Below are 26371 nucleotides of genomic sequence, written 5' to 3'. Positions count from 1 at the left end.
GGCATAAGACTGGTTACAAAGTCAGAAAGGGCCTTCCTAGAGAATTAACCAGCATGAGTAACACCTCGGGGTTGACAGTAAAAGGAACATTCTAGACAAAACAGTTTTCTTTTGGGAAGAAGCAAGAAATACAGGTGGATAGATGTTGGTGTTAAGTTCATGGAATCTTTAAAAAGTGTAAGTCTAAAGTATTTGAACTTTGTTCTGTGAGTATTGGAGAGCCACCAAAATCCTTTTAACAGAGAAATAAACCATGTCTTTAGTTTTTTAGGTAAGTTAATTTGACAGTATGGTATGTAGGATGACCTTGAATATGGATGCAATTAAGAAATTGCTATGGTTAAAAGAAGAAGTAACCTAAATCCCATCAGAAGGGGATTGACTATTCATTGTTATTATGATACATCCACATAATGGATACTATGCAGTCATAAAATAATGAAGAAACTCCTTAATTATTGCTATGGAATGATTACAAAAATAAGATACGTAAAGAAGCACAGCATATATAAAACGGTATGAAAACTTTTCACTGTGACCCACCAAATATAAGAGACTTATACTTAAAATATGACTAATAATATCAATATTTTAAAATATATACTGTGGCAATTTATTTGTAAACTAAGGAATACCTGAATTTCGCTGGTAGCTGCAGGAGTAAAGAGGAAGAGAGAGCTAAAATCTGTCAAAGGAAGAAATGAAAAAAAAAAGGGGGAAGAAATGGCAGATCCTTGTAATTTACTAGATACAGTGATAACCAAGAAGTCATAAGTGCCTCCGAGATTAGACACCCAAATGGCTAGAAAACTGGTTAAGGGAAGTGAGATAGATAGAGTTCACAAAATGTTGTCTTGCTACTCACTCTGGTTCATCCATAGGCCTCCACTCCACGTAGTGATAGAATCTCTGTACATTTTTCAACCACTCCCTGAGTATTTCTGTTGTATTATCCACATTGTGATCAGTGGCTGCCCTGCATGAGAGAAAGTACAACATAGCTCAGTTGCCATCCAAAGAAAGAGGGGGAAATCCCAAAGACCCCAGAACAGTTGAAAGGAGAATGACCAGTTCTGAGAAAAAAATGTATATATGAAAATGACATCCCTTATGGTCCAACCTAGACAACGGCTTTCTGAGGTGAGAGACACTGCTTAAAATCAATTTTGTGTCATTAGATCCTTAAAATAAGGCTCAGCCAATAGCAGATTCAATAAGGGGATGTACTAAAACTGTATAAGCAGAAAATGCTTATTTATTAATCCAAGAGTAAGTTAACTAATCTTTTTGTAAATTTTCCTACTTGGCTTAATTTTTAGTTATCCAAGATATGAATTCTGCTTTTTAACTTCCCTGACAAGTACCATCAAACTAGCAATAATTTGCTTGCATTTTCCTCTCAAGTTTGTTTTCAGATCACAACAAAACTGCTAAATAGTAGTACTGTCATCACATACACTCAAGGGAAAAGCAACAGTTTCCAATATAAGACTCAAAAATCTAAATTATCTTTATCTATTTTGATTAATGTTACCATTGTTTATACAAACTAGAGGACCTTCAAGAGTCTTCAAATAATGTATACAAAACTTGTTTCTACCTTAAAAGTTTAACAAATTGATCCACTTCTAAAGGAGCCTAACTTGCTTATTAGAATGAAAATACTTTCAAATTTTATTGCCGACTCAATACAATTGAGTATTGTTACATCTAACAAGTGTAAACCATTTTACATCTAAACCAAAGTTATTCAGAACACTTAAAAATGAAGTGATATATCAGTCAATTGAAAAAGAGAAAGAAAGCAAGAATTATAAGCCTGGCATCAAATAAGGTGGAATTCTGGCCATGACAAAGAAAGATACTTTATAATGCTAAAGGACACAATTCACATCAGAGATACAATAAATATGAGCATCCCTGTACCTTCATAGAGTATAGAGATTGGCAAACTTTCTTTAAGAGCAAGATAGTAAATATTTCAGGCTTGCAGGCCATACACTCTCTGTTGCAGCTACTTAAATCTGTTTTTGTAGCAGGAAAGCAGCCATAAACAATATGTAAATGAATATGCATTACTGTATTCCAATACAGCTTTATTTACAAGAATAAGCAATGGATCTATAGGCTGTAGTTTGTCAACCCCTTTTATAATGGAAGGGATAGAAATTTCAAGGAAAAACAGAAACACCAATAATAAGAGATGTTAGCACACCACTTTCTTTTTTTTTTTTAAGTTTTTTTTTTAAAGTAATCTCTACACCCAGCGTGGGGCTTGAATTTACAACCCTGAGATGAAGAGTACCAAACCATAACACTTTCAGCTGAAGATGGTACAAAGGGAGGAAGTAAATATATAGAGGATCTACAGAACACAATGAGAGAGAAGACACTTTCTTCTCATGTTCATGTGGAACATTCACAACAATTGACCAACAATTACACAACACAGAAAGCCTCCACAAAATTGAAAGAATATAAACAACATTCTCTGATGATCAAACTAGAAAACTAGAAATTGGTAATAAAAGAGAAAGAATTCCATCAAGAATTCTCTTTAAAACAACTATTGAGTACAGGAAGAAATACAAATCAATTTCAGAAATTCTAAAAATGAATTGCGAAAACACTATGTATCAGGATTTTAAGATACAATTAAAGCAATGATCACAGAAAAATTCAGTTCTATATCCTTAAATCAACAAAAAAAAGTGAGTTGAATTCCTGATAGAAAGCTACAAGAGAAACAAAACAAACATAAAGAAATAAATAAGGAAAGTCCAGAAGCATGAAACAGAAAAAGGATAAAATAAATTAAAATTTTGCTTTTTAAAAAAAAATTATTTTTGTAAAATTCCAATATAATTAAAATATCATATTAGTTTCAGGTGTACAATATTGTGATTCAACAATTCTATACATTACTCGGTGCTCATCATGGTATGTCTATTCTTAATCCCCTTTCACCTATTTCACCCATCTTCCCACCAAACTTCCCTCAAATTTTGCTTTTTTTGAGGAAAATCAACAAAGCAACCATTTATTAATCCATCAAGACAACACAGATACATAAAATAAGAATTGATGAGGATGAAGGGAATATGATTGATATGAAAGAAATTATTCAATAACTTTGCACAGCTCAATGAAAAATAAGTTTGAAAACTGGATATAATGGACGATTTCCTAGGAAGATGCATGTTAGCAAAATTGACTTCAGTAGAAATATTAAACTTAAACAGAACAATTATTAAGGAAGAAATAAAGAAAGAGAAAAAAAAAGAAAATATTATGTCCAGATGGTTTCACAGGGGAATTCTACTAGATGAGATAATTCCAATGCTATGTAGCTTGTTCTCCAGGGCGCAGGAGAAACAAATGAAAATTCCAAATTATTTTAATAATGAAAGTACAATATTAATATAGAAACCTGATGAAGATAGCCACACATGCATGCACGCACACAATTATAGACCAATATCTTTTAATGAATATGCTGCAAAAATCCTAAATGAGGTATTAGCAAACAGAATCCAACATCCTATTATGAAAATATTACATAGTATAGCCTAGGATTGTTCATTATAAAAGGAAATCCATTAATTGATTCTATTAACACACCTGAAGAAAAATCAAATGATTACTTCTGTAAATGTTAAAAGCATCTTAACAAAACTCAACAACTATTCCTTATTTTTAAAAACCACACTGAATAAAATTAAAACAGGAAGGAAGGAAGGAAGGGAAGAAGGGAAGAAAGCAGGAGAGTAAACAGAAGAGTCATGGAAAGATAGAGATGCCTGAGACTCTTAAAAGGGAGTAAAAATGCTTAGAATTTATGGGCAACATAAATTTTTCCTGGATGGAAAAGCCATGGGCACTCTCAGCAGTAGTGGTTCTCTGGGAACATGTAAGAGCAAATCAAGAGGAGTGAACAGTGGTTGCTTCTTTCATATACAGGCAATTTCAGTCAAGAGGATTTTGTTAAACCCAACCTATGATGGCTTTTGCTCTTCCTGTTTGAGCTTTTGAAAGTCGCTGCTTTTCCGAAAGTAACAAAATATTTAAAGGAGAGAATATTTAGAAATGTTAAAGAGAAAAAAACAAATTGTTAAGCAAAGCATAGTGGAGCCCCATGTGACATAGGGAGTAAATTTCTGTAAAACACCAAGTAACCGGAAATTGTGTAACTTAAGTCATGGGGTATAGAAAAATGGGGGATAGAGATATATGACTAGTATTTGAAAATCGTGTTTTATAAAATGGATATTTGAACTAAAACTAGCCTTACGGAAAATATTATTCCAAAAAAAAAATAGAAGATTAGGAGCTGATGCCAATTGCCAATTCCAACTACTTTCTTTTTTTTTTTTTAAGAGTTATTTATTTTAGAAAGAAAGAAAGAGAAAGCATGAGTGAAAGGGACAGAGTGAGAGGGAGAGAGAATCTCAACCAGGCTCCACACTGAGCACAGAGCCCAGTGCAGGGCTCTCATAATCCTAAGATCATGACCTGCACCGAAATCAAGAGTCAGAGCCTTAACCAACTGAGCCACCCAGGCATCCCTTGATCTACTTTCAACTGTCTTCTGGAAATTAGATTTGAATCAGCTCCTCCGTTCAGAACAAGGTCCAGGAGAGAGGAGACCACAGGCCCACTCAGAAATTCCACTACCTGGAGAGGGAGAGTGGTAATGTGTGCAGCTCACAGTGTTGAGGGACACCAGGTTATCACCTATGGACAAAAATGGGGTGACATAAGGAGGCAGGGAAGTGGGCCAGAAAGCAACATGGGGGAGGGGCACAGGCCCCATCTATGCTGAGAAGTGAAGAATGTTGGGACATCCACCGGGACACATGGCTACCTGCCACCCATGTCCAGTGAAGTAGCCATGAAGGGCACTTTGAGAGTCAAACCACTCATCTCATGTATAGACCAATTCCTGAAACTCAGAACCAGCTTGAATGCCCATAGTCTTTGCTCAAAATATTAGCAGCAACAATAAATTAAAACAAAACAAAATAAAAAAAATATCTTGACTGCAGGGTTAGCCAAAAGTTATGGGACTTCTACAATTATTCCCAAATCACTATAAAACAGTGTAGGAGAATTCCTACAGCATCGACTTCTTTCCTTGGTTGCAGGGTCTTCACTACGTGGGGCTTACATTCGCTGTGCCCTCCCCGCATCTATGCATTTGCTTGTATGATGTATTTCATTGTATGAAATGTATTTTCCTGGTATCCAGACTAAACACCCCCCACTCTGCCTAAGTATCTGCTATTCACAGACATCCTTAGAAATGAGCTGCTTGGGTGTAGGCGAAGATAAAGCTAATTGAAAAATGGGAGCACAGATTTAAAATACTCTCCTTATTGAGGGGAAAATGTTTCCTATTCAGTTACTTCTGGAAATTGTGCAGATTCTCTTTGTTCTCAGGCTTCCCGGGAAAGGAACAAATCCTCCAGCTGTGGTTGGAGGTCCAGGGACACGGGTGTTTGAGGTGCAGGGCCAAATCTCCTGCACGATCCCAGAAGCAGAGCTGCACTGACCACACCGGCCTGCTGGGGAAGCCTTGCAGCCCCTGCTCAAGACCAATTGCCCTGCCTCCCCCTCCCCACCCCCGCCCCAGCACCAAAAAATAAACAGAAATCCAGGCAGAGACTCCAAACTGCTGCCTTTTTCATCCCTCTGACCAAAAAAACAATGCATTTCCGCTTGCATATCTAACCAGAAAAGCATCCGGGCGCTGCTCTACTCAGGGAGTTGGAGAGACAGGAGCAAAGGCCCAGCTGCAAGGTCCCCAGAGGAAACCCGAGGCTTGAGTGAACAGCTTTATTTTCAGAGTCCCTAGAACAATGCGACAGTGTGGTGCCTGTCCTGCTGTGAGCCTCCCCAAGTAAGTAGACACAGAAAAGTGCGAAGCTGAGGAGCTGAGATGCTGAGGGGTCCGAATGTGTGACTCCCTTCAGGGGAAGTCGAGGCATCGCTCCCATCTGAAAGTTCCTTCCAGTCCCGTAGAGAAAGAGCCTCGGGTCTGCAAGCCTTCTGCCATCAGACTGGGAAAGGCCCCTAGTGAGGGATTCCTTGAAGAAAACGAATGATGTGAAGAGACATCCAGAGAGGTGATCCACATATGATTTAAAGTCTCTAGTGGAACTAGAAAACTAGGGTTTGTGGAAGCACAGCAGGCATCGGCTGGAAGACCACGCTCCCTGGAAGCTAAGCCCGTTCCATCTTTCCCACAACTCTCCAGTGTGGGGACACACTTAAATCAATGACACCTGCCGCCCCCCCTTCCTTGGGTCTCTTTGGTGCAGGATAAGATAGCAAAGGTGGGCTCAGCTCCAGAGCCATGCCAGTCCTCACATAATTAATTTTCTTTGAATGCCCTGATGGGACAGTGGCTTCTCTTCACCTCTAAGAAGCACCAGGACCTGCCAGTCACTAAGAGGGAGCTCCACCTTTGGGAGAGCTGTGGCCCCAGTAGGCCCCCCAGCGCTCGTGGTCAGTCCTCTCTCGGTGCCTTGGTCCTTGCTGGCTTTCTTTGGAGCTAGTATTTGAAATGCAAGAGCTGGTAGGAACAAGTGTGACACCCAACTTGGCCTCAGAGGAAAGTCTGGGCCATTACTCACCAATAACGCTGGCCGCCCATCCACTTTCTCTCTGATTCTGCCTCTGGTTCCTGTTTCCTCCTCTCTAGCTGTGCCCATCAGCAAAGGCCTATTGGTCTCAGAGTCAAAGTCAAATCAGGACAAAAATAAACACAGGCTGCAAATACAATCACCAGCACAGTACAGGGCCTCTCCTTGGTTAAGGAAGTTCCCGGGGCCAGCAAGTGCATTGTCACTGTTACAGGGAAAAGTGAGAGCTCATGGAACAGACCAGTAAATAAACATGTCTGCAGGATGATACAATTTGACTACTTGGCTGCACCAAGAAAACAACATTGAGCCTTCTCTGGCAATGTCTACACACCCTGACATTTCTCCTTGTTCCAGAAGGTCAATTTTCATTCCCCGGTCTTGGCTCTTAAACTAACAGCTAACTTGAAATAATTAAGACTGACTCATTTATTTTTACCACGAGTCCTTCTGAGCTTGTGAGGCTTACGCTCACATTGGTGAGCATGGGGCCCCCGGAGCCATGTTAAAGATGCGGATTGGATCTCTCAGCAGGTGAGACACAGATGTTGAGGACACAGTCCTCCTGATTACTTCCATCTGCACTGATCCTCAGGGAATGTTCTCGGCTTCCCTGCTACCCCAGGAAGCCTAGACTTTTGAAGACGCAGAACAACAGGACCGCAATCCATGGGCCAGGAAGAAGGCAACACTGTGCAGAGCCTGCTCTTTGCTGCTCCAGAACCTGCAAAATACAAACCCCAAGGCTCAAGGGAACGATGATGGAATGAACAACAAGGTTAGTCATCGCCTAGACGATTCACGCCATGACTAGTAAGTTGGCAAAACTGAATTTTCCGACGTGGGACTTCAAAAACTGAACTACCCTCTTAACCACCTCATGTTTTCATCTAGCAGGGAAAGACTCATCTGTGTAGAAAATAAAAGAGCTCCCACCTAAAAATAAGATTCCACTTTTTGAAGCAACTAGTGAAATTTATTTTCAAGAAAGCTCATGTCATCAAGTCTACCACCTTGATCTCTGCTTTCAGGGAGAGCCTCACCAGAAGCTGTTCTGCCAAGGGGAAGGGATTTGCTTGGCCACTTGACAAAATATGTTGATGGATTCTTGCTTCTTGGTTACCATGTAGAATTGTTTAAAGACCTAGAACCTCTCTGCTGGGTAGAAAACTAGATCTGGATATGGGTAAGGATATGGACATGGTCTGGGGGGCTAGGGATTTCTCCCAACACAAGCCTTTTCCTAGGTCCTACCAAGTCAATTAGTAGCAGTTCTTCCTAATGAGCTAAGAAATCAGGAAAACTCACTCCTCACGAAACCCTCTTCACCAACAAAATAAATACTTCTACTCCCTCAACATCCCTTCTCGATATGTCTCATTTAATCCCAGAAACAACTATAGGCATTACACATCTGAAGACTGGGTAAGAGTGATGTTAAAAAGAAAATCTGTTTCTGGAAATGCAATCAACCAAGGAATCAATTTCATTCCTAAAAGGTAGGAAAGAGAAATGGTAAAAATTGGCAATTGACCAGTTAAAAGTGAATTCAAAAGCCCAATGCCATTGTATTGACGTGAAGATGAACATAATTAAATATATTACAAAGGAGCCATTCCTTAATACTTTTAATTCTAAAGGGTCTGCACCTCTTGGCACTATGAACCCCTCACCTGTGTGTCATGCACTCATCCATTTTTGAGCTCTATAATTAGAGAACTTAGCATTATTTTTATCTCTCCACATTATGGAAGAGAAGGCTGAGGATGAAAGGCTATGACTTGCACAAGTCATAAAAATGGTGGGTGTTAGAACCTGGGCCCAGATGCCCCATCCCAACCCTAGTGCAAACTCCTGCCACAGCACTCCCCCATGCAGAGTGGAAGTGCACCTGTCAGATTAGAAGGAATTCTCTGCCTTGTCAAGGACATTAATCAACGGGACCAGTGGGATCATCTTAGAATGAAAGGATGGACTTGTCCCAGCAGGAAACAAGGCAAGAAAACAGGAAGATCATTAGTTCCCTATGAGCTTTTTTTTTTTAATTGAAGTATAGTTGGCCCACAATGTCACACTGGTTTCAGGTGCTCAATATTGTGATTTGACAACTCTATATGTTACACTGTGCTCACCACAAGCACAACTACCATCTGTCATCAAGCTTTGTTGAGATTCACTTCAGCATAATTTTCCTTGGAGTCAAAACTCTTGGAATTCTATGCAAATATCAGTGGCAGCATCTGTGACAAGATAAATATGTTTCTCATTTGTGTAAATACTCTTTTTCCTGTTTTTCTTCTCCTTTGCCCTTTGTTTTTTCTTCCTGCTCCCTTTCACTCACTCTTCATTTCTTTTTTTTCCTCTTCCTTGCTGGATTTTCCAGTTCTGTTAAGTTTTTTATTATGTGGGTGTGCCCTGAAGAAATGGAGTTACTAGTGGAATATATTTCACCATACAGTCAACAACTAGAGTCCGGATACTAAAGAGAAGACACATGGGATCCAGGGACACATTTTCCAAGAGCCCTGAATCTCTCCACTGCCCCCCAAACACCTCAGGCTAGATGGGATGCCCAAAATCTGTAATTATACATTGATTCTCTACCTATACTTGGAGCACTGCACTTACTCCTGAATTGTAATTAACTGGTTCTCTTGTCTTTCTCCATTACCAGATTCTCTTCTCTGAGGATAGAAGTATCCCAGCACCTAACAGAGTTTACTGTGTAAAACAGACACTAACCATGGGCCTGATGAATGAATGAATGAATGAATGAATGAACAATTCAAGGAAAGTTTCACTGAATCCAACCCAAATGCCTACAAAGGCTGAGCACAGATAACATCAAGGACTGAAATGGACCATGCCTGAGCTAACAGTGTGAGGGACAGGACACATCCAGGCTCCATCAGATTGCTGCCTTGTGAATGTGTGCCCAGAAAGCCTAGATCTTCTATTGTTTCAAGAGAAGTCAGATATCCAGGTTTTGAGAAATAAAGGCCTGCTTATATCCCATGAGAAGTTTTAGGCTGAAATGCATGAACATGTGCCAGCGTGATAAGGGATCCCTGGAAACCAGGGACCTGACACAAAGCCCACATTAGTTTGGCTTATAAGAGCCATGGTCCATCCATCTGTGCACACTCAGGGCACATAGTTGAGTAATACAATATTTCAACTATGGCCAGGAGGATAGCAATAATATCACTTCACTGCTTTCACAAACAATGAAAGCATTTTCAATGAAAAAAGACAAATAGGCACAAGTTGGGCAAGGTCTAAATAATTCTCTCAGTCTAATAGCAATAGAATCAGAAAACAGAAAAAGCAATGAATGATATAGTCACCATGGAGTGAGCAGAAGGGTACACTTCTCACAAACACCCTGCAGAACCTCTCTTTGCATAGCAACTAAGGCATACTTACTGCCCATTTTTTAAAATAATACTTTATGGAGATACAATTCGTCTAACATTCACCCAGTTAAAGCGTACAATTCAGTGGTTTTTAGTATATTCATAGAGTTGCACAACCACCACCATGATCTAATTTCCAAACATTTTCATCACCCCCAAAAGAAATCTGTACCCACTAGAAATTGCTTTGCATTCTCCCCGACTCCAGCCCCCAGTAACCACTGCTCTACTCCCTGTCTCTGAATTTGGCTTTTTTGGACATTGCATATAAATGAAATCATACAACTGTGGCATTTTGTGTCTGACTTTTTTCACTTAGCATAATGTTTTCAGGGCTCATGTTGCAGCATATATCAGTAACTCATTTATTTTCAGGTCTGAATAATACTCCACGGTACGGATACACCACATTTTGTTTATCCATTGACGAGTTAATGAACATTTGGGTTGTTTTTACTTTTTATTTATTGTTATACTGTTATGAACATTCATGTGCAAATTTCTGTGTGGACACATATTTTCATTTCCCTTGGGATTGTTGCCTACATTTGAATATTATAGAAAAATGAAGAAAATATATTTTATTTTATTCTCTACCATGTATGGACTACCCTATGTCCCAGGGACTAAGCTGGGCATTTTAAGTATACAACTCTAATCCTTATGGTAATTCTCAAGGAAGGTATTATTATCCTCATTTTTACAGATAAGGAATATGAGGCTTAGAGACTTTCTCCCAAAGCTTATTCTCTTTTTTCACTTATACTTCATCTCTGATACGTATTTTTCTCAATTTCTGAAAGTCTTAGTTTTCTGTTCCACTAAAGCAAAGAGGGATCCTTTACTCTGTCGTGGCCATATATTGAGTTCAGGTGACATGATGTGACCTAGGAATGTGGAGGCAGTGGCAAGTATGCAAGAAGTGTTGGCTCTCAGCAGACAAGCTGGGCAGATGCCACCAATGTAAACAATCAGCCCTCGGGCCTGGCAGGGCGATGCCCTGGCAAAACACAGAACTCATGAACCATGAGGTCATGATGAACAGGGGCCAGTGTGACCACAGAGAGAGACTGGGCTTCCTAAATGAAGCACTGTGGAAGACCTCGCCCTTGGAGCCTCTCTGTGAAAAGGAAAGCTGGTTGGACTAGGCTAAAAAATGTGAAGGCAAAGTGGTCGTTTGAGTGGAAACCGGGAAAAAGCTGAAATAAGTATCCATGTTTTACACAGAATGGTTTAGTTTGATTAGTTTGTTTCTGTAGACTTTTAACTTAAAAGTGATAGTAAATACTTTAGTCACCCACTGATTCTGAGTTACCTGACATTATTATTTGACTAAACACATTCTTTTTTTCAGTTTTTAAATATGTATTTTTATTTAAATCAATTAATTAACATATAATCTATTCCTAGTTTCAGAGGTAGAGGTCAGTGATTCATCAGTCTTATATAATACCCAGTGCTCGTTACATCACATGCCCTTCTTAATGCCCATCATCCAGTTACCCCATCCTCCTACCGCCCTCCCCTCCAGCAACCCTGTTTGTTTCCCATGATTAAGAGTCTCTTATGGAAAAAAAAAAAAAAAGAGTCTCTTATGGTTTGTCTCCCTCTCTGATTTCATCTGGTTTAGTTTTTCCTCTCTTCTCTTATGATCTTCTCTTTTGTTTCTTAAATTCTACAAGTGAGTGAAATCATATGATAATTGTCTTTCTCTAATTGACTTATTTCGCTTAGCTTAATATTCTTTAGTTCCATCCACGTCATCACAAATGGCAAGATTTCATTCCTTTTGCTGGCTGAGTAGTGGACCATATACATATCACATCTTTATTCATCTGTCGATGGACATCTGGGCTCTTTCCATAGTTTGGCTATTGTGAACATTGCTGCTGTAAGCAGTGGGGTGCAGGTGCCCCTTTGGATTACTACATCTGTATCTTTGGGGCAAATCCCTAGTAGTGCAATTGCTGGGTTATAGGGTGGCTCTATTTTCAACTTTTTGAGGAGCCTCCATACTGTTTTCCAGAGTGGCTGCACCAGGTTGCATCCCACCAACAGTGTAAGAGGGCTCCCTTTTCTCTGCAACCTTGCCAACATCTGTCGTTTCCTGACTAACCACATTCTTAATCAAGTAAAAAAGTATGAAGTCAGGAGACATGGCTCTTCTGTCAACTAGCTCTACAGCCTGAATGAGTTTACTTGATCTTTCTGTACCTTGTTTTTCCATTTGTAAAATGGAATAATAATACCTATTGTACATACCTAGCTCAGTGAGTTGTGAGGAGCCAGTGGTATGTTAGGGAGCTTTCAAAAGCACTTTCTTTGAGAGCTGGACTTTCTCTAGCTCTCCCCAACACACACACACACGCGCGCGCGCGCACGCAAATAAGAAATTACACAGCCTATTGAATAGGCTCCTGAGATGCATACAACAAAGTTCAACACATGCATTTAAGGCGAAAAATCCAGAACTACCACAGTCTACCATTTTTTTAAGAATAAAAATACACCTGCCCATTTAAATATAGACAACATGAAAGAATAGTGTGGCAATGACTGCTGATTGTCTCAATATCAGCTTTCCTCTTCTTCCCTATTAATAGAATGTTTAGCTAAGCCATGACCATCCAACTTAAGGAGTACATTGTAAGCTCTGTGACAGCCAGGATGTTCTGTTCACCACTCTACCCTAGCACTTAAAAGAGTGCCTAGGACATAGTATGTGTTCAACAAATATCTGTTGAATGGTTTGTCAGCAAACTTCTAACCTAAGAAGAGCTATGGAAACCCCTGCATGCCTCTCTAATTTTGGTAGACATCTGTGCATCTCTGATGCAGCTCCTCTATGCCAGGCAGTATGGCACCTTCTGGAAAACAGCACTTTGTCACTGATGTTAAGGTGCTCCTACTTCCTCCTAGTTTAAAAGAAAATACAGGTATATAAATAATTATAATTTGGTGTGACGTTTGCAACAATGGATATACAACAAGGTGGCTAAGTGCCAGAGAGGAAGGAATGGCTGGAAAGATATGGAAGGTCAAAGGATGAGAAGCCTGAATTGAAATTTGAAGAATAAGCAGATATTTATTGGAATGTGGAAGGTAGATAGAGCATACCAGAAGATGGAATAATATGTGTGGAGGCAGAGAGGCATGCAAACACAGGATGATGTGTTTGCAGAGCTACATGTAATTTTGTTGGTCTACAACGTACAGATCAAAGGGGTGATGTGGCTGCAAAAGGGATGACATAACAGTCCCTTGGGAATGGGAGTAGCAGTGAAGATGTATGTCCCACTTTTCTGGGTCCCTAGCATCTTGACCCACTTGAAAGAATAAACAGGTAAATAATTCTCTGAAATAATATATTTTGCCAAATTATAACAGGTACTACCTTTAGGATCTATAGATGCTATAGAATCTATTCTTTGAATTCTTCAAAGGCAATGCTCAAAATACATATGAAGCGCTGGCCTACTTCATTCCATTTACGGACACAGGTTCAGCAGCCATGTATGATGGGTTTTCTGGAAAAAGTGTGATTTCTAACATTCCGACCCATTTTCTTCAAAACTTCATTTGTACTTCTCAGCCATGTGTCCAAATTTCCCACTCCCAAACTGTGCCCAGTACATAGTAAACATTTAGCCTGTGCTTGTAGAATGACAAACTCAGCAAATAAATGCCTGCAGAAATGGATGACAAAATAAAAACACGGTGCCCATATTTATTAAGGGTCTACCCATATAAGCAAAACAAGCAGCAAAGGTAACAGAATAATACTAAACCCATATAAAGCATTTTGATTTTTTTCCCCCAAAGCCATCAAGCTTCTTCCTGCTATAGTGCTTGTTCCTCCATTGAAAAAACTGGGCTAGGAACATGAACAAAGTCAGAAAGCGTCCAACTCTGCAAATCGAATTCAAGGCTGTTTTCCCACAAGAGTCACCTAGAATGAGAACTTGGCTCCAGCAGACAAAAAATCTCTTTCCAGCCCATCACTGTTACCCGATACCTGTTGCCTTGGTTCCAGGAATAACACTCCAGTCGGCTCAGGAGGGAGAGAGGAAATGTTTGCCTTGAATTTATCTGCTTTCAAGAGTGTTAAGTCTGGCCTTACCACATCACTTCATTTGAGGTTTCTTTAAGGGGGGGGGGCAAGGACCACGGTGTAGCAGGTGTTAGGTCCATGTTCATATTATATACTCAAATGGAAATCAAAGAGCTCCAAGAAGTATTTTTTAAGACACCTCTTATTCATGTTGTCAGAGGCAAACTGGACGCTATTCGGATGGTATTTTTCCCCGTCTTTATTATGGAAAACTACTGTCGGAGAGAAGGAACACTCTGTGCTCCTAACATTTCCAGGGTCTGTGTGGCTTTGTAATATGCCACAGAGGAGGCGAACTTGCACAAGTACACAGTACGTAGAAGTGTCCCTACCACCTTGACTTCTCACCACACTTCCGCAGACAGGGACAGCCAGAGCAAAGAGCTGAGCCCACGTGCCTCTCAGGCCCCGAACAAGGACACTTGCAATGTAACATCTCACTTGATCCTCACCACAACCCAATGACATAGTGCTCTTATTAACCCCATTATTGAGACGAGGACACTCAGGCCCATAGAGGTGACACATCATGCCCCAAGTCTCAGAGGGCTGGAAGTGTCAGAGCCAGTCTGGAAGGCAGACAGCGGGCCTCCGATGATTTGTCTTGTTAACTCCTGTTCTAAAAGTCTGGTTTTAAAATCACATATTTGGAGTAAAGTTTTTTTAAAAGGAAGGAAATAGTTTAAAGAAGGTAAAGAGTAAATTGTGATTTTTGTCTTCCAAGTGTGAAATACAGCGACAAGCTTTTTACGTCATTAGTGATATTGCTGCAGCCACAGGACACTGGACATTACCTTAGAGCTCCTGTGGGTGGCGGGCCCTCTCGTCTTTGTGTCTCAGAAACATACCTAACGAAGTACTCATAATTTTGAGTAGTGTCTTAAAGAGCAATTGCACTTAGCAACAACTGATTGATTTCTCTAATATTTCTCAAAACTTTGTGTTGCTTTGGTTATCTCTGCTTTAACTGATCAGTTTAAGGATCTTTTTTGCCCTATGAATGGAGAAATTGGGTTTAGGGAAAAGATGGCTGAGACACTAGCTTTCTGAATATCTACCCCAAATTTCATCTGGTGACTCTGAAAGGTAGGACGGGGACCCTGGATCTTAGATTTCCAAGATGCTGGGGCTTCCTTGACCTCCCCACATGGATCATATCCCCTGGCTCTAAGTTCTTTTCGTGCTATATACCTCTTATTCCCAGTACTTATCAGAGTCGCAACTCTGTTGATCTCCAGGGTATTGAGAAATGTGTTTCTCCTCTCATGGTCTATAAGCTATGGAGGGCAAGAATGTGTTCGTTTATCTTTGCTCATCATTGTAACTTGAAGCCCAGGACAGCACCTGGCATCAGCACTGAGTCAAGTGTTGCTAAATGAATAACTGAACACAAGATTGCCATCTTCACCCTCCCTTTTAATCACTAAATGTTTAAAACAGGGTAATTTACTTGTAAAAATGAAACATAATTAGACAGTATTGGGAAAATATCTCTTGGAGCACTTCCTGTTTTATAGTCCATATTCAGAAAAGTCTGACTTCCAAGTGGGCCCTGGAAACAGGCAGGGGTCAGATGCTGTTTGGTACTGAGCTGTTGAAAGGCTCTGGGGAGCCCAACAGCCTGTTTGGGAGGAAGTGGGGAATGTGAGCTGTTGTTCTGAAGGCAGCACCCAGGAGACATTTGGCCAGGGCAGAGTTTAAGCAGATATAATTGTGGTTGATGGTAAATATGGCAACAGGCGAGTCCTTCTTCTTCCTGGCTTTCATTGGGGTGTGTCCTTTGAGCCAAATTAGAAATCCAGCATCATATAGAGTCTAGTTCCAACTGATGCAGAGAAAAGACTGCAATCTCCCTTTCAGACCTAAAGGAGGGTACAATGGTTTCCCCAGGACCAAACAGGCCAAAGGTAGCTCTCATTGTCCTTCCTTCCCCAGCCTCAGGTCAGATCATGTCTCAGGCATGCTTTAGTCTTTAGCTGCCACTCTGGAGTCACCATGCTCTTCTGGAGTCACCATGAGAAGGAAGTCAACAATTTTCAATGTTCAAAGTTCATTTCTCCACAACCTCCTGACCAATTTTTCAGTTGCCCCTATAAATTATCTCATAACATGTCACTAGTGAAATTCTCATTTTCATTCCCACATAGCAGGTGTTAACAGAGGGAATCAGACATTATGAAAATGAGATTCAAATTCACTGTCCCAAGTTTCTTTGGAAAAGAATTAGAGCATAGCCTGAGAGCAACCAAAATTTTCACTAGGACTACTATCTATATGAAGACCTAACAGAAGACCTTTAGTTCAATGTGGCACTCAAGAAGAGAATTTGTTAACTGAATCACATATATTATTTTATTTCATCCTCACAATACCCTGGTATTCTTTCCATCTTATGGATGAGAAATCAGTCACAGAGCTAGTAAGTGATGGACCCAAGATTCTGACCTAATTAACCTGAAAATTAAAGGTGAATTTTCAAAAGCAGTGGGTATAGAGATTTCCTTGTGGCAAGGTCTAAAGGATAGGAATAATAAAATACCTAGCATAAAATCAACAATGTGATATTAAGTCAAATTTTTAAATATAGAAAATAAAGTCAAGTATATGTGACTACACTCTCTGCAGAAGGATTCCCTCGTATTGAGGAACCTGTATAACTGATGTGGCTTTTGGACTCCTTCAGCTGTTTAATCCTGGCTCAGTTAACTGACATGTCTAAGCCTTCACTTCCTCGCCTGTATTATTGTAAAGACTAAAAAACAACAAATGGAAGTTATGAACTTAAGAAAAAGAAAGAAAATGGAGAGAAATAATAACACTAATATATAACATCAATAGTCACTTTTTTGTACATACAAAATTTCCAAGCTTATGTAGCAAGAAACTGTAACTATAGCAGCTCATTATTAAGAGGAACACACACCATAATCTAATAAAAGGCATTGGCCCTGATTCAGTGGAAAATCTTCCAAGTAACCAAAAGAATCTTTAAAAATCTAATACATTTGCAAAACTGATTTTTCAAATCCCATATCTATAATAAACAATTACAAATATATATAAGTCATGTCTAGGCACAGATAAAAAATACCTTAAATAAAACCTTAGCAAAATAGAATACAACAGATATATTGATTTCCCCAAGCATCCTCTTCAGGCCATAATTTTATAAAGTGAAGACCCTCAGCCTGGGGAAGCCAGAGCCATGTCAAAGTCTTCTTGTATTATCACTTTGTGTGTTTGTTTCCAACTGGTATGTGGGGTTTTTCCTTTTTTCTTTTCTTTCTTTTTTTTTTTTTAAAGATTTTATTTCGTTATTCATGGGAGACACAAAGAGAAAGTCAGAGACATAAGCAGAGGGAGAAGCTCTGCTTCTCCCTGCAGGGAGCCCAATGCAGGACTGGATCCCGAACCCCTGGGAGCATGACCTGAGCCAGAGGCAGATGCTCAACCTCTGAGCCACCCAGACATCCCTCTTTTTTTTTTTAATTGACTGTTTGCTTTTCCAAAGAAATATTTTGGTTTTGCTTCCAATTTTTTTCTTTTAATATTCCAATTTACATTTAAAAATCCCAATTACATTAGTACATTTAAGTGTACTAATGTACACATTTGGGGGATCCCTGGGTGCTAAAGGTTTAGCACCTGCCTTCGGCCCAGGGCATGATCCTGGAGCCCCAGGATCGAGTCCCACATCAGGCTCCCTGTGAGGAGCCTTGCTTCTCCCTCTGCCTATGTCTCTGCCTCTCTCTGTCTCTCATGAATAAATAAATCTTTAAAAAAAAGTATAACCCTGTTTAATTTTTTTACTCTTAATTTTTTATTCTTTATTCCTCATCCTTAATCTTCAATCTCAATTCCAATAGATATGTTTTTAATATTTCTAACTTACTGGGCCTTAAAAAACTGTTCATCTCTTAGTTATCTCATTAAGCAAATTTGTTCTTTTATTTTGAATATTTTAGTATTATTTATCAGCCTTGTCCAAACTAGTTTGACACACCAATGCTTAATATGGTGCCAGGCCCATGAGAGACTTATGTGATCCCTTTGGAATACTAAAAGAAAACCTATATGAGGAAGGAAATGTAGAAAGTTCAAGTTGATAATGCTTAGAAGCCACTAGAAGCTGGGAAAGTCCATCTAATGATAAGGTGACGAGAGGTATAAAGAATGATTGGGTTTTCGTGTTCAAAAAAGAGACCCAAAAATCAAGACCGACGATGACACAAGTGAATAGAAAACTCAATGATGATGCAATAGAAGACCTAGCTTGAATCATGGGACCCTGAAGTCTCGTAAAGGAAAAGATATTTCCTGCCAAGTTATCTCTCCGGAGACAAAAATAAATGTTATGACATTCCTGCAGGCTCAGTAAATTCTCCACCTTGTGAACAAAGGCTTGCCTGCTTGGAGGTGAGGACCTGTGAGCTGACGTGCTGCTTATCTGCCTTCTAACCTCAGCGCACTGGCTTTCTTTAAACAAAGGCAAGGGTGTCGAGTGAGGGAAACTTCAGTTCTCTCTCAAGTGAGAAATACTTGCCATGACAAAGTGAAGGTTGGGGTTGGACACACAGCTGGTGTCTGAGATACGAAGAAAGAAAGATACCATGCAAGCTGAAGGAAATGGCTATTAGAAATGGGGTGAATATGTAGCCAGAAACCACTGCCTCTCAGACAATCAAAATGTTAACTACTTAAGCCTTTTACATTCTTGAGATTTATCTCCTTAAATTTCAGTAGTATAGTGCCTGAGTCAAGAAGGGGGGCTATAGTGATTGAATAGATGAGCAAGTAAATAAACAAATGAATTCATGGCTTGGGATGATGACAAGTGACAGAAATATCTCCATAGAACAAGAGGCTTGGCATCTTCCCCCAGCCAACCTAGAATGTAATTTCAAGCAAGTAAATTTACAACTCCAATTTATTTTTTGTACAATAAAACTGCCTTTTGTTTAACAGAGGTGCTATGAAGATAAATGTAAGATGAAAATGTTCATTGGACAGGATTATATAAAGGTAAAAAAATTATAAATTGTCATATTTCTTACTGTAAATGATATCATATAAGAGCGAATGCAATTTTGTTTAAAAGAATGGGAAATGCACCCATGTACACCCTACCTGTGAAAGAGGTAAAGTGTTACCAATATCCTTGAAGTGCCCAATGTTCCTTCTCTAGTTATTCCTCTAGTTTGAATTTTTGGTTATTAATTATTGTACTTTTCTTTACAGTTTCACTACAAATGTATGTAATCCTAAAAAAAGAATAGTTTGGACTGTTTTTGAACTTTATATAGACTCACGCAATATGCGTTTTCTTTAAAATTCAGACATGTTGATGTTTATATCTGTAGTTAATTCATTGTCAGTGCCGTAATTTAGTGATCTACTCGACTGTCAATACACATTTAGGGTGTTTCCAGATTTTTCCCTTTTTTCTTTTTTTTCTTTTTATATTAGAACAAAGCTGCATACAACTTTGGTTGTATGTATCCTCTGTCAGACTTAGGAGTGGAATTCCTGAGGCAGAGGTCTGAGAATGGTCAACTTCACTAGGGAAAGCCAAGTAGTTTTCAAAGTAGTTGCACTGATCATCAGCCGTATATGTGAGTTCCTGTCGTACATTCCCAGCAATACTTGGTATTGTCAGGCCTTAAAATTTTGACCAAACTGGCTGACAAGAAGTGATATTTTACTGTAGTATTTGTCCACATTTCCTTTGTTACTGATCAAGTAGTGTGTAATGTTTCATATATTTATGGTCATTTATGCTTTTTTGTGTATGGATACTTGTTCATGTTTTTTTGCCCATTTTTATACTGGGTTCTTTGATTTTTCTTATGAACTCATAAGTATTCTTTGTTCTCAATACTATTCCTCTGTCAGGTGTAAAATATTTCCCCATTATTTTTATAGAGTCTTTTGATTTAAATGCCCCCCATCCACCATTTATCTTTGGCTTTAGGAATGACTTAAGTATTCTTGATTCCTTGCTCATTCAAATAAATCTTACAATCAGTTTGTCAAGGTTCATAAAAAATCCCCTTGGGGCTTTGATTAGAACTGCAATAAATCTATAGAACAGTTTGAAGAGAATTAATATCTTTATTGAGTTCTTTCTTCATGAGTCGTGTTGTTATTTTTTCCTAAGAATTTTTAATATTTTACCTAATTTCTCAAATTTATTAGTACAACTCAGTTATTTTTAGTTCTTAGGTCTTTTTTGTTCTTAATATTAGTTGCATCATTATTTATATATTCTCTTTTTCATTTCTTATATTTCTTATATGATTGGTCCTACTAGGTTTTGTTCATTTTATTAATCTCTTTGGAAAACCATATATTGGATTTACTGCATCCTCAGTTTCAATTTGATTAATATCTGTCTTTATATGTGTTACTTTATTCCTTCAACTCTCATTGGCTTTATTCTCTTTTGTTTTGTTTCCCATGTCTTAAATCCACTGATTAGCTTATTTAGTAGTATTCAATCCCAAATGACTTATAAATTTCCATTATTATTTCTTCCTTGACCCATGAGTTATTTATAATTGTAATTTTTATTTTTAAAATAGATGGCAAGTTTTGAGTTATCTTTTTGTTGTTGATATCTATCTAGTTGTACTATAATCTGAGAATATGGTTTGTATGATACCAATTCTTTTAAATTTTTTGAAGCTTGCTATTTAAGCATGGACATGTTTAATTTTTGTCAATATTCCATGTATCTTTGAGAAAGAATATGTGTTCTGCAGCTATGGTAATATTTTCCCCCAATTTTGCTCTCTTGACTTATTTTAGATTGAACTATTTTCCACTCATTTCATTACTTTCCTTTTGAATAGTTAGTGGTTTCACAGTTAGAACTTAGAATATAGATATCTAACCTAGCAAACATTAAATTTAATAAACATTCTTCCTCTCTGCAAACCAATATTAGAGCCTTAGAATGATTTAAATAACTCCAGTCACTCCGCATCCCAAACTAAATGTAATTGTTATATCATATTTTAGGTCTATCTTAATTTTTAATCCTCTAAGTTACACATTATTGTTATCATTTTATAAGGTTAATAATTTGTTAAAAATCACCTGCATGTTTAACATCATCCTTGCTCACCACTGCTTTCTGTATATATCTGTATCTGTATTATTTTCTTTCTTCTTGAATCACATGCATTTAGATGCTTCTTTAGTAGATGGATACTGATAGTAAATTCTCTTAATTTTTTGTCTGAAAACGTTTCCATTGACACTTCTTGTTGAAAGGAAGCTTTGATAGGTACAGAATTCTAGGATGGCAGTTTTATTTTAGCACCTTAAAGATGTTATTCTTTGATTTTTGGTCTTGAAGCCAGCTGTAGTGTGCTGTTCTGTTTTAGCACTCTATCTTTTCTCTCTACTGTTTTTAAGCCTTCGTCTTTTTAAAAGATATCTTTTGCGGTTTAATTATGACAGCAAGTTGTGCATTTCTTTTTATTTACCTTGCTTAGGATTCACTGGAATCTGAATCTGAAGATTGGTGTCTTTTACAGATTCTGGAAAATTCTCAGTCATTTTCTGTCCAAATATTGCCTCTCCCCTATTTTCTTTAAAATCTACTTCTGGAATTCCAACAAGCATAGGTTAAATCTCCTCATCTTTTCCTGCATATATCTAAGCTTCTCTTTCATATTTTCCATCTCAGACAAAACATATATCTAAGCTTCTCTTTCATATTTTCCATCTCTCTGACTCTCTATACTGATTCAGGATAATTCTTCAACTGTATTTTTCAGTTTATTAACTCACTCTTATACTGTACTTACTCTGTAATTCTAACCTAAAGCATCATATTTTTTATTTCTAGAAATAACTAATACACTCTTATTTTACATTTTTATACATTCAGAGAATCACATTTTTCCAAACACTCTCATTATGGGCAAATTCGATTTGTGTATTTTTAAAATATTATTGAACTTATATGAGTCTCTTTGTTATTAGAAAATTCAGCTAGAGGGATCCCTTGGTGGTGCAGCGGTTTGGTGCCTGCCTTTGGCCCAGGGCGCGATCCTGGAGACCCGGGATCGAATCCCACATCAGGCTCCCGGTGCATGGAGCCTGCTTCTCCCTCTGCCTGTGTCTCTGCCTCTCTCTCTCTCTCTCTCTCTCTCTGTGGGACTATCATAAATAAATTTTTAAAAAAATTTTTTTTAAAAAGAAAGAAAATTCAACTAGAATCACATAGAAATATTCAGTTTCATCTACAAAACCCCACAAAACGCCCTGCCCCAGAGCCTACTTACCCTTGAATCCCAAAGTCAATTTAATCTTCTTAGGTCAAGCCAGAAGTCTAAACCCTTAGTTATAGTCAAGAATATCCCACAAGGGGGTACCTGGATGGCTCAGTGTTTGAGCATCTGTCTCTGGATCAGGTCATGATCCCAGGGCCCTGGGATCAAGTCCTGCATCAGGCTCCCCACAGGAAGTCTGCTTCTCCCTCTGCCTATGTCTCTGCCTCTCATGAATAGATAAATAAAATCTTAAGAAAAAAAAAAAAAAAGAACATCCCACAGGTGTGTAGGTTTGGGCTTTATGCTTCTCTGGCACAAAACCTCATTTCTTTATAAGGTTCTTCCAATTAGAGATTTGGAATAACAAAGTTAAAACCCTCTAGCTGTGCTACTTCAGGTTCCTTTTTTCTCCTCCACATTCTATTTTGAAGACTATGATTTTCCCATTTTACCGCTACAGAAAGCAAACACTGGTCTACCAGGAGTTGGGATGGAAGCCCAGTGCTCACTGCATGTCCATCCCAGGCTCCCATGGACAGTGCTCCTACCACCGTAGTGTTTGCGAGCCTGAGCCCAACAGCAAACAGGGTCCACCTGGCTGCCGTGGACGGCTGTCAGGTGAGTGCCGCTGCCAGCTGTGAGGAGAAACCTGGGTCGGACTCCAGGCCTGTAAATAAACTTGTGGCCATCTGTGTTCCCTCTCATGACTCAGCTCTTCTCTATGAAAGGATCCACTGTGTGAGGAGCAGCAGGCTAGATCTGAAAGAAGAAACAACAGAGGAGAGCTGCACAGATTACAAAGTCATTGAATCCAAGGTGCAAAAGCAGCTGTCCTAGGCTGTTACTGCTTTGTAGTGGCAGGAAGAGAATTTTCCCCCTGAAGAATAATCATTGTGAGAAAGTTTGTCTTTGCACACACAAGGTAAACACCCCAAAAATAAAACAAGACCAAATCACCTTATTGGGATCTCAGAGAAGTGCAGTAATGTTTTATTTTTTTTTAGGATTTTATTTATTCTAAGAGACAGAGCAGGGGTTGAGGCCAGGGGAGAGGGAGAGGATCACAAGCAGACTCTCTGCTGAGTGTGGAGCCCAATGGGGGGCTCGATCTCATGATCCTGAGATCACAGCCTGAGCCAAAATCAAGAGTCAGACTCTTGATGGACTGAGTCACACAGGTGCCCCAAGCAGTAATACTTAAGAACAAGATGAATAATTGCAAAGTTTGTAACCGGAACTCCTATTCCAGTTTGGTATAGTAGAAAAGGGATTTAAGTCTGAATTCTTTTTTTTTTTTTTTTTAAATTTTTTATTTATTTATGATAGTCACAGAGAGAGGGAGAGAGAGAGGGAGGCAGAGAGAGAAGCAGGCCCCATGCACCGGGAGCCCGACGTGGGATTCGATCCCGGGTCTCCAGGATCGCGCCCTGGGCCAAAGGCAGGCGCTAAACCGCTGCGCCACCCAGGGATCCCCTTAATTCTGAATTCTTATTCCTATCTTTTGGACCCTGTGCAAGCTTCTTGTCATTTCTGTGCTCCAGCTCACTCCTCTGAAAAAGGTGACATAATAATAACCATGTCTTTGTAAGAATCAAAGATGACACATATAAAGAAATAAGTTGCTAGTTACCTGCTCTCCACTCCCCATCCCCCCTTCTTTCCTAGTAATAAGAACTGGGATTGTACCTGGGCACATCACCACTCAGATAAAATGAGACACTCCCCCAAATCATGCACCTGCACCTGTGTATATATGTTTGGGCTAATGATATATGACATGTTGCCATGATTTCCAGGAAGTGATCTTAAAGAAAGGGAAGTAGGTCACCTTTCTTCCTTCCTCAGTCCATCTTGCCTAGAGCTTGGATGACATGGCAAACAGCCATTTAGAATTAGTAAGACAAAAGACACATTTATCTCTGATTCAAATCAAAGTGGAGAGTCAGAGCAGGAAGCTGGAAGACTGGGTTCCTAAAGACCACAGAAACACTATAATGGCCTGGGGCTCTTTATCTCCAAATTCCTTGATGAGAGAAGAAGAATTTTCTTGTGTGTTTAAGGGAGTTACTATGTTGAGTTGTTGTTTGTTTGTTTGTTTGTTTGATCACACTCGACCAAGCTTAATCCCAATGCAAAAAACCAAGCTTCATGTCTACCAAAATTAAAATGGCACAGTTTTTGACCCAGCAATCCCACTTATAAAAATAGATCCAATAAATGCGCTGGGATATGCGCATAAAAGATACAATCAAAAATATCTATTGCATCATTGCAATATCAAAATACTGGGAACAAATTAGAAGTTCAACAGCAGGTGACTGGTTAACTGATTTGTACTCAAGCAATGTACTATGCAGCTATTAGCATGAGAGATCTATATGGAATAATCTCCAGGTGGAATGAATTCCCATTTGTGGGGAAAAAGAGAGTATACTGTGTTTCCAAAGACAGCCACAACATTATTTCCCATCTCTCCATGTGACATTCCTCCCATCAAGAGATGGGGGCCGGTTTCCTCCTCTTATATCTTGGACAGCAGAAGTGATACTATGTGACTCCTAAGGCTAAATAGAAAAGGCAAGGCAGCTTTATCTTTGTTGACCCAAAGACTCAAGCCCAGAGCCTGAAGTTGCCAAGTAGAAGGCTGCCATATTGTGAGGAAGCCATGCCACATGGAGATGCCATGGGTAGGTGCTCTGCTTAGCAGTCTGTCTTCAAGTCCTCCCTGAGCGGGGACCAGATGTGGGAGTAAACCAGCAGTCAGAAGATCCCAGGCCCCTAGCATTTGAGTCTTTTGAGCTAAGGATCCAGATGTCCTACAGCAGAGGAGTCATCCCTGCTAATCCTTCTATGAACATCTGAATCATGGAATTGATGAGCACAGTGAAATGGTTGTCTTTTTACATCACTAAGTTTGGAGTGGTCTAATGCACAGTAATACCATAATTTTTTTCATTTGTTTTTATTGCAGTTTGGTTTGCCAACATATAGTATAACATCCAGTGCTCATCCCATCAAGTGTCCTCCTCAGTGCCTGTCACCCAGTTACCCCAACCCCCCACCCATCTCCCCTTCCACACTACCCTTTGTTCATTTCCCAGAATTAGGAGTCTCTCATGGTTTGTCTCCCTAATTGCATAATTTTTATGCATATGAAAAAATTTCAGGAAGATCATACAATAAAGCCATTAACCTCAGTTGTTCCTGGAGATGAGACAGGAGATCTAGAGTAGGGAATAAGACTTCGTTTTCACTGCATGCTTTTGTATACCATTGCAATTTTTTGTTTACATGTGCATATGTGGTTGAATTTTTCAAGTATGTATGAGAAAAGGACATTTGTTACAAAGATGTATGAGACAAAAACAAGCAGGTCTGCCAGTTTCCACTAGCAACATGATTCTAAAATGCTAAATTCCATTGAGCACATGTGCTCAAAAGTCCAAAGAAGATGAAGATAATATTCTGGGTTTCCCAATTTTTAAAGTCAGTTAACATGTTATCAACTTAAACAACTAGAGCATTTCAACATAACAGACATTCATCAGTATCTTCTTTTCCACAATAAATTATTAATTAAAAAATTACCATGATCTAGCCCAGTGCCCAGGATCCAAGATGGCATTTTAATATACATTAAGTTGCATGTTGAATATAACTTTCACCTTACATCTTCAAAACAGCAAGCTAGCCAGAGTCTTAAACCCCTATCCAGTCATGCCAAGGGAGGCACTGGCATTCAAAGGAGAATCTCCTATCTGGGGAAGGCTGTCAGTCACTCTTCTCCAGTTATTACAGGAAAGTATGCATCTCGGAATTCATACAAGTGTCCTGAAATCTGGCAATGACAGATAAAGAAAACCCTCACCTATCCACTTTGCTAAACTATAAGGTTAATGGAGAAAGTGGGATGTAACT

At 39.1% G+C, this 26371-nt stretch overlaps 1 protein-coding gene across 4 annotated transcripts in view; it reads right to left on the bottom strand.

The window, feature by feature from the left end:
* The window catches only part of COLGALT2 (collagen beta(1-O)galactosyltransferase 2), a 116090-nt gene that overhangs the window by 42466 nt on the left and 47253 nt on the right, over window positions 1-26371 (bottom strand). For 3 of the 4 annotated variants that reach the window (XM_041755514.1, XM_041755499.1, XM_041755523.1), the window contains exon 2: window positions 866-976. In XM_041755514.1, coding sequence (XP_041611448.1) covers window positions 866-879 — 14 coding nt within the window. In that variant the 5' untranslated portion in view covers window positions 880-976. Of the gene's footprint in view, window positions 1-865; window positions 977-6635; window positions 7846-26371 lie in introns of those variants that run through there. The other variant, XM_041755506.1, reaches the window with a different exon arrangement.

Source organism: Vulpes lagopus, chromosome 1 (genome assembly GCF_018345385.1).
Source record: "Vulpes lagopus strain Blue_001 chromosome 1, ASM1834538v1, whole genome shotgun sequence".
In the NCBI taxonomy this organism is placed as follows: domain Eukaryota; kingdom Metazoa; phylum Chordata; class Mammalia; order Carnivora; family Canidae; genus Vulpes; species Vulpes lagopus.
Note: the sequence above shows the minus strand (reverse complement) of the source record. Positions and strands in the feature narration are given on the sequence as shown.